The 14,397-nt window shown below is 45.3% G+C and overlaps 1 protein-coding gene across 1 annotated transcript in view; it reads right to left on the minus strand.

Moving 5' to 3' along the window:
- Positions 1-14,397, minus strand: part of vapb (VAMP (vesicle-associated membrane protein)-associated protein B and C) — an 85,257-nt gene that overhangs the window by 19,094 nt on the left and 51,766 nt on the right. Inside the window, exons 2-4 of the mRNA XM_078236054.1 lie at positions 9,545-9,627; positions 5,889-5,969; positions 808-834 (exon numbers count right to left, since the gene is read on the minus strand). Of these exons, the coding sequence (XP_078092180.1) occupies positions 808-834; positions 5,889-5,969; positions 9,545-9,627 (191 nt within the window). The remainder of the gene's footprint in view (positions 1-807; positions 835-5,888; positions 5,970-9,544; positions 9,628-14,397) is intronic.

The raw sequence follows: 14,397 nt of genomic DNA on the forward strand, positions 1-14,397 counted from the left end.
AGGAGAAGTAACTACATTCACGGAGAGGAAGCTGGGATAACCTCTCTCTTACACCCTGTGCCTGGAGGACAAGAAAAAGAAATTGATTTACAGATTGATCAACATCCCATCGGAAGTGAATGGCGACCCAGAGACATTCAAAGTGGCAAAGTCTGATAAGGACTGCAGGTGAAAAGAATCATCATATTTTTGGTGGCATGGTGGCACAGTGGTTAGCACTGCTGCCTCACAGCGCCAGGGGACCCGGGTTCGATTCCAGCCTTGTGTGACTGTGTGGAGTTTGCACGTTCTCCCCATGTCTGCGTGGGTTTCCTCCCACACTCCAAAGATGCACAGGTTAGATTGATTTGCCATGCTAAATTGCCCCTTAAGTGTCAGGGGGATTATCAGGGTAAATACATGGGGTTACGGAGGTAGGGCTGGGAGAGATTGTTGTTGGTGCAGGCTTGTTCTCTTATGATTTCTTTGTCTGCATTGGGAGTCCCAATAACATATACTAATGTCACATGTTGGGTTAATATTATTCCATTCTTCAAACCAGGTCAGAGATACAGGTCTGGGAGAAACATGATATAATGGACAATTTTTTCAATGGATTCACACAACTGAACAACTGTGGCACTGGACCAACAATATGAACGGCTGTATTAATGGACTGAAGTCACTGTGTGTTTGCAGGGGAATACTATGACATAGGTTACATTATGTAACATGACATCACTACACCTGAGAACTGGTTAGGACAAAGTGATCAATCCAAGACAACATTAATCGCATAACCATGAAAGTTTACATCAGTACCCTTACATTTCTCTTTGCGTGTACTGGACGCCACTGGAACATTAAGAGAAAACGATGCAGAGTTAAACATTTAATAGTACAGCACCTTCAGTCCTTTAACATTTTGAGATGAATATCACTCATTGGCTGTTTCTAGCCCTATCAATGATACTGCTTGAATAAAATGTTTTTTTAAGTCATCAGTGTATCGAACAGAAGCAATTCACAGGGTCAGTTCCAGAAAAGAGCCCTCCTTTCATATTTTGGGTGAATTGCAGGTACTTTTGATAAGATTTCATAGGATCTTACAGCTCAAAAGTTCATTCATCCCTGTGTATCTTTGCTGGTTCCTTGGTGCAGCTATGCAATTAGTCCCACTCACCTGGTCTTTCTCCAAAGCTTGCCAAGTAGGAACCAGAACGGAAGCCTGAACAATGGAAAAAGGCTAATTCCCCATTTACAAATCTTTGTACTTCCAAAAGGGATTTGATAAGGAGCCACATAAAAGAAAGGTTGTTGCGCAAGGTAAGAGCTCATTGTATTGGAGGTAATATACAGAGGACTGGCTAACTAAAGAAAACACTGCCGGGATAAATGGATTATTTTCATTTTAGCAAATTGTAACTAGTGGAATGCTGCAGGGATCAATGATCATTCCTCAACTATTTCCAATCTATAGAACATAACAGCGCAGTACAGGCCCTTCGGCCCTCGATGTTGCGCCGACCAGTGGAACCAATCTAAAGCCCCTCTAATCTACACTATTCCAATATCATCCATATGTTTATCCAATAACCATTTGAATGCTCTTAATGTTGACGAGTCCACTACTGCTGCAGGCAGGGCATTCCACGCCCTGAGTAAAGAACCTACCTCTAACATCTGTCCTATATCTCTCACCCCTCAATTTAAAGCTATGTCCCCTCGTGTTAGCCATCACCATCCGAGGAAAAAGGCTCTCACTATCCACCCTATCTAATCCTCTGATCATCTTGTATGCCTCTATTAAGTCACCTCTTAACCTTCTTCTCTCTAACGAAAACAACCTCAAGCCCCTCAGCCTTTCCTCATACGATTTTCCCACCATACCAGGCAACATCCTGGTAAATCTCCTCTGCACCCTTTCCAACACTTCCACATCTTTCCTATAATACGGCGACCAGAACTGTACGCAATACTCCAAATGCGGCCGCACCAGAGTTTTGTACAGTTGCAGCATGACCTCCTGGCTCCAAAACTCAATCCCTCTACCAATAAAAGCTAACACACCGTACGCCTTCTTAACAACCCTATCAACCTGGGTGCCAACTTTCAGGGATCTATGCACATGGACACCCAGATCCCTCTGTTCATCCACACTACCAAGTATCTTACCATTAGCCCAGTACTCTGTATTCCTGTTACTCCTTCCAAAGTGAATCACTATCAATAACTTCGATGAAGGGACCGAGTGTATTGCAGGCAAATTTGCTAATGATACAAAGATAGATATGAAAGCAAGTTATGAGGGGGATGGGGGTGCAAAGAGTCTGCCAAGTGGTTAAGTGAGTGGGCTAAAATTTGGAAAATGGATTATAATGAGGGAAAATGAGAGGCTGTCCATTTTAGTTGGAAGAATAGAAAAACAAAATATCATTTAAAGAGGGGCAACAGAATGTTCCATTCAAAAGGAAGTGCATGAATCACGAAACGTTAGCACATAGATACAGCAAGTAATTGGGAAGACAAATGGAATGTTGATCTTTATTGCAAGGAGGATGGATTAAAAGAACAGCAAAGACTTGTTACAACTTTACAGGGCATTGAGATTCCACATTTAGAGCACTGTGTGTAGTTTTGGTCTCCTTATTTAAAGAGGAATACACTTGCATTTGAAGCAGTTCAGAGAATGTTCACAAGATTGATTGCTGCGACGAAAGGAGTGACTTATGAGGAAAGGTTGACCAAGCTGGAGCAATACTCATTGGCATTCAGCAGAATAAGATTTGATTTATTATTGTCACATGTATTAACATAGTGAAAAGTATTGTCTCTTGCGCGCTATACAGACAAAACATACCGTTCATAGAGAAGGAAACGAGAGAATGCAGAATGTAATGTTACAGTCATAGCTAGGGTGTAGAGAAAGATCAACTTAATGCAAGGTAAGTCCATTCGAAAGTCTGACAGCAGCAGGGAAGAAGCTGTTCTTGAGCTCTTGGAAGAGAGAATGTCCGGAGTGCGTGGGGTCCTTAATTATGCTGACTGCTTTGCCGTGGCAGCGGAAAGTGTAGACAGAGTCAATGGATGGGAGGCTGGTTTGCGTGATGGATTGGGCTATATTCACGACCTTTTGTAGTTTCTTGCGGTCTTGGGCAGAGCAGGAGCCATATCAAGCTGTGATACAACCAGAAAGAATGCTTTCTATGGTGCATCTGTAAAAGTTGCTGAGAGTCATAGCTGACATGCCAAATTTAATTGAAGAAAATTTCCTTGAATAAGAGGGAATCTTTTTGAAATATGGGACTTAATAGGATGGAGGGTTATAGGTAGGCCTAAAAGAAGGGATATGTTCGGCACAACTTGTGGGGCCGAAGGGCCTGTTTTGTGCTGTAGTTTTTCTATGTTTCTACGTTTTTCTATATAAAAGATTCTGTGGGAACTTGGCAGGATACGACTCTCACCAATTTTTACAGATGCACCTTTCCGCATTTATCACAGCTTGGTATGGCTCCTTCTTTGACCAAGACTGCAAGAGGCAAAGGGTTGTGAACATATCCCAGTCCATCACGCAAACGAGCCTCTCATCCATCGACTCTGTCCATAATTCCCACTGCCTCAGAAAAGCAGCCAGCATAATCAAGGACCCCGGACATACTCTCTTCCACCTTCTTCCGTTGGGAAAAACATACAAAAGTCTGAGATCACGTACCAACCAACTCAAGAACTTCTTCCCTGCTGTCATCGGACTTTTGAATGAACCTACCTTATATTAAGTTGATCTTTCTCTACACCCTAGCCATGACTGTAACACTACATTCTGCAATCTCTCCTTTCCTTCTCCCCTATGAACGGTATGCTTTGTTTGTATAACGCAAGAAACAATACTTTTCACTGTATACCAATACATGTGACAATAATAAATCAAATCAAAATGTTGAGAAAATGTACCCTTTTGTGGGGGAAGCGAGAACTCGGAAACATAATTTCAAAATAAGGAGCGAGCAATTGAAATTGGAGATCAGGAAATTTTGCCTCTCTCAAACTTGTGATCTCTACCCCGAGCGCAGTGAAATCTGAGTCATTAAATATATTCAAGGTATATATACTCAAGGTTGAGATAGATTCTTGATCTATTAGTGAGGGAAGGGTAAGTGGGGGGTGGAGGGACAGGCAGGAAAGCCACAGTTGAGGCAAAAATCTGATCAGGCATCATCTTATTGAATAGCAGAACACTAATTAGGAGCCATAAAGCCTATTTCTGCTCCTATTTCTTGCATTCAGTCCAATTGCAATATTTGATTGCTACTGCTTTTCAAAATGAAACAATGCATTACAACTACTTGAGTGCCAGAGGCATATTTAGGAAAGCTATTTAAATTTATACCAGAAAATAAATACATGAAGTGTCAGGTTTCTGTGCTGGCAATGGCAGGCTGTGATATTACAGTAAATGTAGAGGAGTCTCCAATTATTAAAATATATGTTGTCATAAAAATCCACCTGGGCCAAGTGTCAATGGCCAGTGTCCAGTGAGTACTTGCACTTCACAGGTGGTTAAAGTGATGCAGGAGGCTAAAGGTGGATGAAGGCGCAATAGAAGGAACACCAAGGCCAACAAGAAACAACGTCAATTGACAAAGAACACAAAGGTTGGTGGTGTTGTGGATAGTGTAGAGGGATGTCAGCAGTTGCAACGAGACATAGATAAGATGCAAGACTGGGCGGAGAAGTGGCAGATGGACTTCAACCCAGATAAGTGTGTGGTGGTTCATTTTGGCAGGTCGAAATAGGATGGAAGAATATAATATTAAGGGTAAGACGCTTGGCAGTGTGGAAGAACAGAGGGATCTTGGGGTCCGGGTTCATAGGACGCTCAAAGCGACGTCGCAGGTAGAAGCTGTGGTAAAGAAGGCGTATGGAATACTGGCCTTCATCAATAGAGGAATTGAGTTTAGAAATCGGGAGATAATGCTGCAGCTGTATAGGATCCTGGTCCCTGGTCAGACCCCACCTGGAGTACTGTGCCCAGTTCTGGTCGCCTCATTACAGAAAGGATGTGGAAGCCATAGAACGGGTGCAGAGGAGATTTACGAGGGTGTTGCCGGGATTAAGTGGTATGCCTTATGAGGATAAGTTGAGAGAGCTAGGTCTATTCTCCTTGGAGAGGCGAAGGATGAGAGGTGACCTGATAGAGGTGTATAGATGTTGAGAGGTATTGATAGAGTGGATTCTCAGAGGCTTTTACCCAGGGCTGAAATGGAAGTCACGAGAGGCCACAGGTTTAGGGTGCTGGGGAGTAGGTACAGAGGAGATGTTAGGGGTAAGTTTTTCACTCAGAGGGTGGTGGGTGCGTGGAATCGGCTGCCGGTAGTGGCGGTGGAGGCGGATTCGATTGAGTCTTTTAAGAGACTTTTGGACAGGTTCATGGAGGTTAGTAAGATAGAGGGTTATAGATGAGCCTAGAAGGTAAGGAAATTGTTCGGCGCAACTTGTGGGCCGAAGGGCCTGTTTGTGCTGTAGCTTTTCTATGTTCTATGTTCTAAAAGCAAAATCTGATCCTGACAATGCTCAAATTCAATAGTTTAGCTGGTATAAATGCGAACAGTGTGAAGCTGTGAAAGTTTGCACATTCCCTTGACTATCTCACTGAGTTTTCTGTGATTTCCATTAAACTACAACCTTCAAAGTAACTGAGCTATGATTTGGCTAGGCATCGAATTGCCCTGAACATGAAATGTCTGCTGCTACTTTCTAACTACTTCAGATGTCCACTGCTGCCACAAAGATGCCACATGACGCCAGCATCATGAGATCAGCGGGTGCTGAACTTCCCCATTCTCTCGATGGGAAAATCATCAGGGCTGGGGCCCCTCCCTCACTTCCAGACAAGACCCTTTTAAACTTACTGTTTTCTCATTCTCAGAGGGCAGCTCAAAGACACATCGCAGCTTGGAGTCCATTAAATCATCTGGCTTTGCATCTTTCCACTGTAAAAAAATCAGAGAAAATGGGTTTAGCATTTAATCGTCATCAATCCTTTGTAGAGTAGCTACTGCTAATCCATTTCACATGAAGGAAGTCTGTCAAATTAGGAAATGAGAAGACTAGAGGATTTCACAGTTAAATGTGGTGTTCAGTGGGAGCCCAGCCTGACAGATGGTAACACTGTGCATCAGCCAGAATCCATTTTCACCTCGATGTGGCTGCCCAGGATTCCCAGCTTGCAAGCTGGGAATTCTCAAATAGAAAAGACTGAGAGCTCAACAGCAGCAAATTGAGAAGACTCAATATAGGCAGCAGTATTTCACAGAAGCGACGCACAAGTAGAAATTCATATAAATTCCAATGCACTCAAACGCTTGAGAAATAGTAATATTTAGAAAGCACATTTTCATTAGAGTTTTAACATTTTTACAATTAACACAACACACCCTCAAAACCGATACCGTACAGCTTGATCATTTCTCCAGATAGTGAAAAAAGCAGGGGGAAACCAACGCAGTTGGTTCAGTGTGTTCAGTATACCCGGTGCTTCAACAGACACAAAAAATATAGAGGGGACAAGTAACAGGATGGGGGAAAAGAGAATAAAGCCATAGAAACATGGCAAAGTTCACACTCTCGCGTATATTAGAAGCAGTGCTACATAGCCCACCTCTCTGGGCAATGTGTTCCAAACATTCACCATCCTCTATGTAAAAAAACTTGCCTCGCATATCTCTTCTAAATTTTTCCCCACGCACCTTAAACCTATGTCCCCTAGTACTTGACTTTTCTACCCTAGGGAAGAGCATCTGCCTATCCACTCTGTCCATGCCACTCAAAGAACAAAGAAGAACAAAGAACAGTACAGCACAGGAAACAGGCCCTTCGGCCCTCCAAGCCTGTGCCACTCCTTGGTCCAACTAGACCAATCGTTTGTATCCCTCCATTCCCAGGCTGCTCATGTGATTATCCAGGTAAGTCTTAAACAATGTCAGCGTGTCTGCCTCCACCACCCTACTTGGCAGCGCATTCCAGGTTCCCACCACCCTCTGTGTAAAAAACATCCTTCTAATATCTGAGTTATACTTCGCCCCTCTCATCTTGAGCCCGTGACCCCGCGTGGTCGTCACTTCTGATCTGGGAAAAAGCTTCCCACCGTTCATCCTATCTATCCCCTTCATAATCTTGTACACCTCTATTAGATCTCCCCTCATTCTCCATCTTTCCAGGGAGAACAACCCAGTTTACCCAATCTCTCCTCATAGCTAAGACCCTCCATACCAGGCAACATCCTGGTAAACCTTCTCTGCACTCTCTCTAACGTCTCCACATCCTTCTGGTAGTGCGGCGACCAGAACTGGACGCAGTACTCCAAATGTGGCCTAACCAGCATTCTATACAGCTGCATCATCAGACTCCAGCTTTTATACTCTATACCCCGTCCTATAAAGGCAAGCATACCATATGCCGCCTTCACCACCTTCTCCACCTGTGTTGCCACCTTCAAGGATTTGTGGACTTGCACACCTAGGTCCCTCTGTGTTTCTATACTCTTGATGGCTCTGCCATTTACTGTATAACTCCTCCCTACATTATTTCTTCCAAAATGCATCACTTCGCATTTATCTGGATTAAATTCCATCTGCCACCTCTCCGCCCAATTTTCCAGCCTATCGATATCCTGCTGTATTGCCCGACAATGCTCATCGCTATCCGCAAGTCCAGCCATCTTTGTGTCATCCGCAAACTTGCTGATAGCACCAGTTACACCTTCTTCCAAATCATTTATATATATCACAAATAGCAGAGGTCCCAGTACAGAGCCCTGCGGAACACCACTGGTCACAGACCTCCAGCCGGAAAAAGACCCTTCGACCGCTACCCTCGTTCTCCTATGGCCAAGCCAGTTCTCCACCCATCTAGCCACTTCTCCTTGTATCCCATGAGCCTTAACCTTCTTAACCAACCTGCCTTGTGGGACTTTGTCAAATGCCTTACTGAAATCCATATAGACAACATCCACGGCCCTTCCTTCGTCAACCGTTTTTGTCACTTCCTCAAAAAACTCCGCCAAATTTGTAAGGCACGACCTCCCTCTTACAAAACCATGCTGTCTGTCACCAATGAGATTGTTCCGTTCTAAATGCACATACATCCTGTCTCTTAAGAATCCTCTCCAATAACTTCCCTACCACGGACGTCAAGCTCACCGGCCTATAATTTCCCGGGTTATCCCTGCTACCCTTCTTAAACAACGGGACCACATTCGCTATCCTCCAATCCTCAGGGACCTCACCTGTGTCCAAAGAAGCGACAAAGATTTCCGTCAGAGGCCCAGCAATTTCATCTCTCGTCTCCCTGAGCAGTCGAGGATAGATGCCATCAGGCCCTGGGGCTTTGTCAGTTTTAATGTTCCCTAAAAAAAAACCTAACACTTCCTCCCTTGTAATGGAGATTTTCTCTTAACGGGTCAACACCTCCCTCCGAGACACTCCCGGTTAACACGTCCCTCTCCTTTGTAAATACCAATGCAAAGTATTCATTTAGGATCTCCCCTATTCCCTTGGGTTCTAAGCATAATTCCCCTCCTTTGTCCCTGAGAGGTCCAATTTTCTCCCTGACAACTCTTTTGTTCTTAATGTATGAATAGAATGCCTTAGGATTCTCCTTAATCCTGCCTGCCAAGAACATCTCGTGACCTCTTTTTGCCCTTCTAACTCCCCGTTTGAGTTCTTTCCTACTCTCTCTGTATTCCTCCAGAGCTCCATCTGTTTTCAGTTGCCTGGACTTAACGTACGCCTCCCTTTTCATTTTAATCAGATCCTCAATTTCGCTGGTTATCCACGGTTCTCGAATCCTATCTTTCCTTTTTACAGGCACATGCCTATCCTGCAGCTTTATCAATTGTTCCTTAAAAGACTCCCGCATGCCAGACGTGGACTTACCCTCGAACATCCTCTCCCAACCAACGTCCACCAATTCCTGCCTAATCTGGCTATAGTTAGCCTTCCCCCAATTTAGCACCCTGCCCGTAGGACAGCACTCATCCTTGTCCATTACTATCCTAAAGTTAACAGAGTTGTGGTCACTATTTGCCACATGTTCCCCAACCGAAACTTTGACGACCTGACCGGGCTAATTTCCCAGAACTAGGTCCAGTATAGCCCCCTCTCTAAATAAATTGTCAAATGTTCATTTTAAAGTGAGTGTCAGGTATTTCTGTTAGTTCACCACTAAACGTCACTGAAGGACAGTTCACCTTCCCACACCAATTACGAGGTAAGGTATTCCTCTTTGGGGGGTTTAGCTTACGTCTTAAGGGGGAACAACCTCCGCATCGTAATAAACATCCTTATGGAGTCATTGAATGTCATCCTCAGTGTAGCAGGGTACAGTAGGGCATATTGCACTCCAGTGGCTTTCAGTTATCTTCTAAGTTCATTGAAACCCTAGCGTGTCTGTTGTATCGGCAGTGAGGAATCCTGGAAGAAAGGGACCTTTGCTCCATCATAGAGTTACATCTAGCTGCCTCCAATACTCTTTGGTGATCTTTGAAGTTATTAGAAGACATAATTACGGGTAGGCGTCGCTGATTGTATCGTATCTCTGAAGCCTGGGAACACTGGGTCCTTTCTAACTTGAAGCACCCAGCTTTTGTTTCTAAATGAAGAAAACGTATGAGCTAGAACTCAAAAGAATTTAACTAGGAGCTGACCCTCAGTTCCTTCTCGCAAACCAACAATCCAGACATTTTTTCTCCTGCCTCAATTCTCCAGATCGCCAAGGAATTCTAACATACCACACAGCTGCTTTTCCAAGGATTGTAAGCGGGCCTTAACCAAGGAGGTTGCATTTTTCAAGGGTAACAATGATCTCCTTTTGCCAGTATTCTGCAGTTCTATCGTATGAGCACTGATATTTTGGGCCTTGATAACATTAGCAGTCATCATTTGAAATGCCTTCAAGAGTGCCAGATCAAATGCCTGTTCATTCACTAACTCACCATGTTGAGGAGTCAGCCCCACCCCAGTTACTTCTGACTCCTTTTTTTATTGACAGGTTTCTTAAAATTTCTTGGCATTTTGTCAAAAATATTTAACCAGAAATCGTCCAGATAATCTTCCAGGTAATAGTCAGAAGGGTGATGTGCCAGAAAGTACCCCAGTGGCAGTCTCCCATAAAAGAAAGGGATGGGCAACAGATGGGATAAGGGAAGGGAGTGAGCAGTCTGTGGAGGGATCCCCTGTTGTTGTCCCCCTCCAAAATAGGTATATTGTTTTGGATTCTGTGGAGGGGGATGACCCTCCAGGGATAAGCCACGAGGACCAGATCGCCTGCACAGAGACAGGCTCAGGGGTCCGGAAGGGAAAGAAGGGGTTTAAGAGAGCGATAGTGGTGGGGGACGCAATGGTTAGAGGCACGGACAGGCGGTTCTGTGGGAGCGAACGAGAATCCAGGATGGTAGTCTGCCTCCCTGGTGCCGGGGTACTGGATGTCTCCGAGAGGGTAGGAAGCATATTAAAAAAGGAAAGGAGTCAAACGGACGTAATTATACACATTGGTGAAAATGATGTAGGTAGGAAGGGCAGGGGGGGGTCATACGAGAGCAATTCAGGGAGATGGGTGCTAGGCTAAAAAGTAAGGCCTCCAGGGTAGCAATCTCTGGACTGCTCCCGGAGTCTAGTGCAAGTGAGGCTAGGAACAGGGAGATTCTACAGTTGAACGCATGGCTAAAGGACTGGTGCAAGAGGGAGGGTTTCAAATTCATAGATAACTGGGAAGTCTTCAAGTCAGGATGGCAACTGTACAGAAAGGATGGGTTACACCTTAACTGGAAGGGAGCAAATATCCTGGCTGGGTGTTTTGCTAGAGTGTTTCGGCAGGATTTAAACTAGTGTGGCAGGGGGGTGGGGAACAAAACAGTAGGTCAGTAAGTACTGAGGCTGGGGTTGAGCTGGGGGCCAGGGCAAGGCTAGCTAAGAAGAGGAGCACTCTGGAGGAGGATGACCTGAGTGAGCCTGGAGGTCTGGAGTGCATCTGCTTCAATGTGAGGAGCGTAACGGGTAAAACAGACGAACTTAGGGCCATAATGCTTACGCGGAATTTGGATGTGGTTGCGGCGACGGAAACTTGGTTAAAAGGACAGGACTGGCAGCTGAATATGCCGGGGTATAAGTGTTTTAGGCGAGACAGAGGAGGGGCTAAAAAAGGTGGGGGAGTAGTGATATTAGTTAGGGAGCATATTACCGCGGTGCAGAGGGTAGACAACTTAGACGGGTCATGTACTGAGTCACTGTGGGTAGAACTCAGAAACAGGAAGGGTGCAGTCACTATGCTGGGGGTGTACTACAGACCACCCAACAGCCCACGGGAAGTGGAGGAAAGGATATATCAGGAGATTCTGGATAGATGCAGAAAAAATAGGGTTGTTGTAGTGGGGGACTTTAATTTCCCTGGTATAGACTGGAGAGTGCTGAGAGCTGGGGTTCCGGACGGGGAGGATTTTGTAAAATGCATACTGGAAGGTTCTTTGGAACAGTATGTAGATAGCCCGACTAGAGAGGGGGCTATACTGGACCTAGTTCTGGGAAATTAGCCCGGTCAGGTCGTCAAAGTTTCGGTTGGGGAACATGTGGCAAATAGTGACCACAACTCTGTTAACTTTAGGATAGTAATGGACAAGGATGAGTGCTGTCCTACGGGCAGGGTGCTAAATTGGGGGAAGGCTAACTATAGCCAGATTAGGCAGGAATTGGTGGACGTTGGTTGGGAGAGGATGTTCGAGGGTAAGTCCACGTCTGGCATGTGGGAGTCTTTTAAGGAGCAATTGATAAAGCTGCAGGATAGGCATGTGCCTGTAAAAAGGAAAGATAGGAAAGGTAGGATTCGAGAGCCGTGGATAACCAGCGAAATTGAGGATCTGATTAAAATGAAAAGGGAGGCGTACGTTAAGTCCAGGCAACTGAAAACAGATGGAGCTCTAGAGGAATACAGAGAGAGTAGGAAAGAACTCAAACGGGGAGTTAGAAGGGCAAAAAGAGGTCACGAGATGTTCTTGGCAGGCAGGATTAAGGAGAATCCTAAGGCATTCTATTCATACATTAAGAACAAAAGAGTTGTCAGGGAGAAAATTGGACCTCTCAGGGACAAAGGAGGGGAATTATGCTTAGAACCCAAGGGAATAGGGGAGATCCTAAATGAATACTTTGCATTGGTATTTACAAAGGAGAGGGACGTGTTAACCGGGAGTGTCTCGGAGGGAGGTGTTGACCCGTTAAGAGAAAATCTCCATTACAAGGGAGGAAGTGTTAGGTTTTTTAGGGAACATTAAAACTGACAAAGCCCCAGGGCCTGATGGCATCTATCCTAGACTGCTCAGGGAGACGAGAGATGAAATTGCTGGGCCTCTGACGGAAATCTTTGTCGCTTCTTTGGACACAGGTGAGGTCCCTGAGGATTGGAGGATAGCGAATGTGGTCCCGTTGTTTAAGAAGGGTAGCAGGGATAACCCGGGAAATTATAGGCCGGTGAGCTTGACGTCCGTGGTAGGGAAGTTATTGGAGAGGATTCTTAAGAGACAGGATGTATGTGCATTTAGAACGGAACAATCTCATTGGTGACAGACAGCATGGTTTTGTAAGAGGGAGGTCGTGCCTTACAAATTTGGTGGAGTTTTTTGAGGAAGTGACAAAAACAGTTGACGAAGGAAGGGCCGTGGATGTTGTCTATATGGATTTCAGTAAGGCATTTGACAAAGTCCCACATGGCAGGTTGGTTAAGAAGGTTAAGGCTCATGGGATACAAGGAGAAGTGGTTAGATGGGTGGAGACAGAGGGTAGCGGTCGAAGGGTCTTTTTCCGGCTGGAGGTCTGTGACCAGTGGTGTTCCGCAGGGCTCTGTACTGGGACCTCTGCTATTTGTGATGTATATAAATGGTTTGGAAGGTGTAACTGGTGCTATCAGCAAGTTTGCGGATGACACAAAGATGGCTGGACTTGCGGATAGCGATGAGCATTGTCGGGCAATACAGCAGGATATCGATAGGCTGGAAAATTGGGCGGAGAGGTGGCAGATGGAATTTAATCCAGATAAATGCGAAGTGATGCATTTTGGAAGAAATAATGTCGGGAGGAGTTATACAGTAAATGGCAGAGTCATCAGGAGTATAGAAACACAGAGGGACCTCGGTGTGCAAGTCCACAAATCCTTGAAGGTGGCAACACAGGTGGAGAAGGTGGTGAAGGCGGCATATGGTATGCTTGCCTTTATAGGACGAGGTATAGAGTATAAAAGCTGGAGTCTGATGATGCAGCTGTATAGAACGCTGGTTAGGCCACATTTGGAGTACTGCGTCCAGTTCTGGTCACCGCACTACCAGAAGGGCGTGGAGACGTTAGAGAGAGTGCAGAGAAGGTTTACCAGGATGTTGCCTGGTATGGAGGGTCTTAGCTATGAGGAGAGATTGGGTAAACTGGGGTTGTTCTCCCTGGAAAGACGGAGAATGAGGGGAGATCTAATAGAGGTGTACAAGATTATGAAGGGGATAGATAGGATGAACGGTGGGAAGCTTTTTCCCAGATTAGAAGTGACGATCACGCGGGGTCACGGGCTCAAGATGAGAGGGGTGAAGTATAACTCAGATATTAGAGGGATGTCTTTTTACACAGAGGGTGGTGGGGGCCTGGGATGCACTGCCAAGTAGGGTGGTGGAGGCAGACACGCTGACATTGTTTAAGACTTACCTGGATAGTCACATGAGCAGCCTGGGAATGGAGGGATACAAACGATTGGTCTAGTTGGACCAAGGAGTGGCACAGGCTTGGAGGGCGGAAGGACCTATTTCCTGTGCTGTACTGTTCTTTGTTAGATGGAGTTCTCACTCTCGGATTAGATAAGTACGAGCTGTGTGAGCGCGATAAACGAAAGGATTACAGCTTGAATAACGCCAGAGCTCGTGGAAACACAGCTATACCCATGTTCGCATCACATAACCCCCGAACGCTCATTTTTAATGGCATTTGCAATCAGTGATAAACTGTACCTAAGCACTGGGGGTTGCGAGAAGGGTGGCAAGTGAGATGAGGAATGATGGCTTAGCTTGGGTATAGGGCACGAGGGAGGGAGAGGCAGACAGACACAGACAAAAGGTTAGGCCATGCTAAATTCTCCCTCAGTTTACCGAACAGTCAACGGAGTGTGGCGACTAGGGGATTTTCACAGTAACTTCATTGCAGTGCTAATGTCAGCCTACTTGTGACAACAATAAATAAACTTAAACTTACAGGTGGTGGGTAAGAGAGAGAATGATATGAGAGTTAAAAAGAGAGAATTTGAGAGACAGAGATGGGGGCTGGAGGGAGTGCTTGAAAAGAGCGGACTGAATGGCAAAAGACAGCTTTGGGGGTCACCCATTTTAGCTCTGCACATTTG

The sequence above is a fragment of the Mustelus asterias genome, chromosome 20, assembly GCF_964213995.1.
Source record: "Mustelus asterias chromosome 20, sMusAst1.hap1.1, whole genome shotgun sequence".
In the NCBI taxonomy this organism is placed as follows: domain Eukaryota; kingdom Metazoa; phylum Chordata; class Chondrichthyes; order Carcharhiniformes; family Triakidae; genus Mustelus; species Mustelus asterias.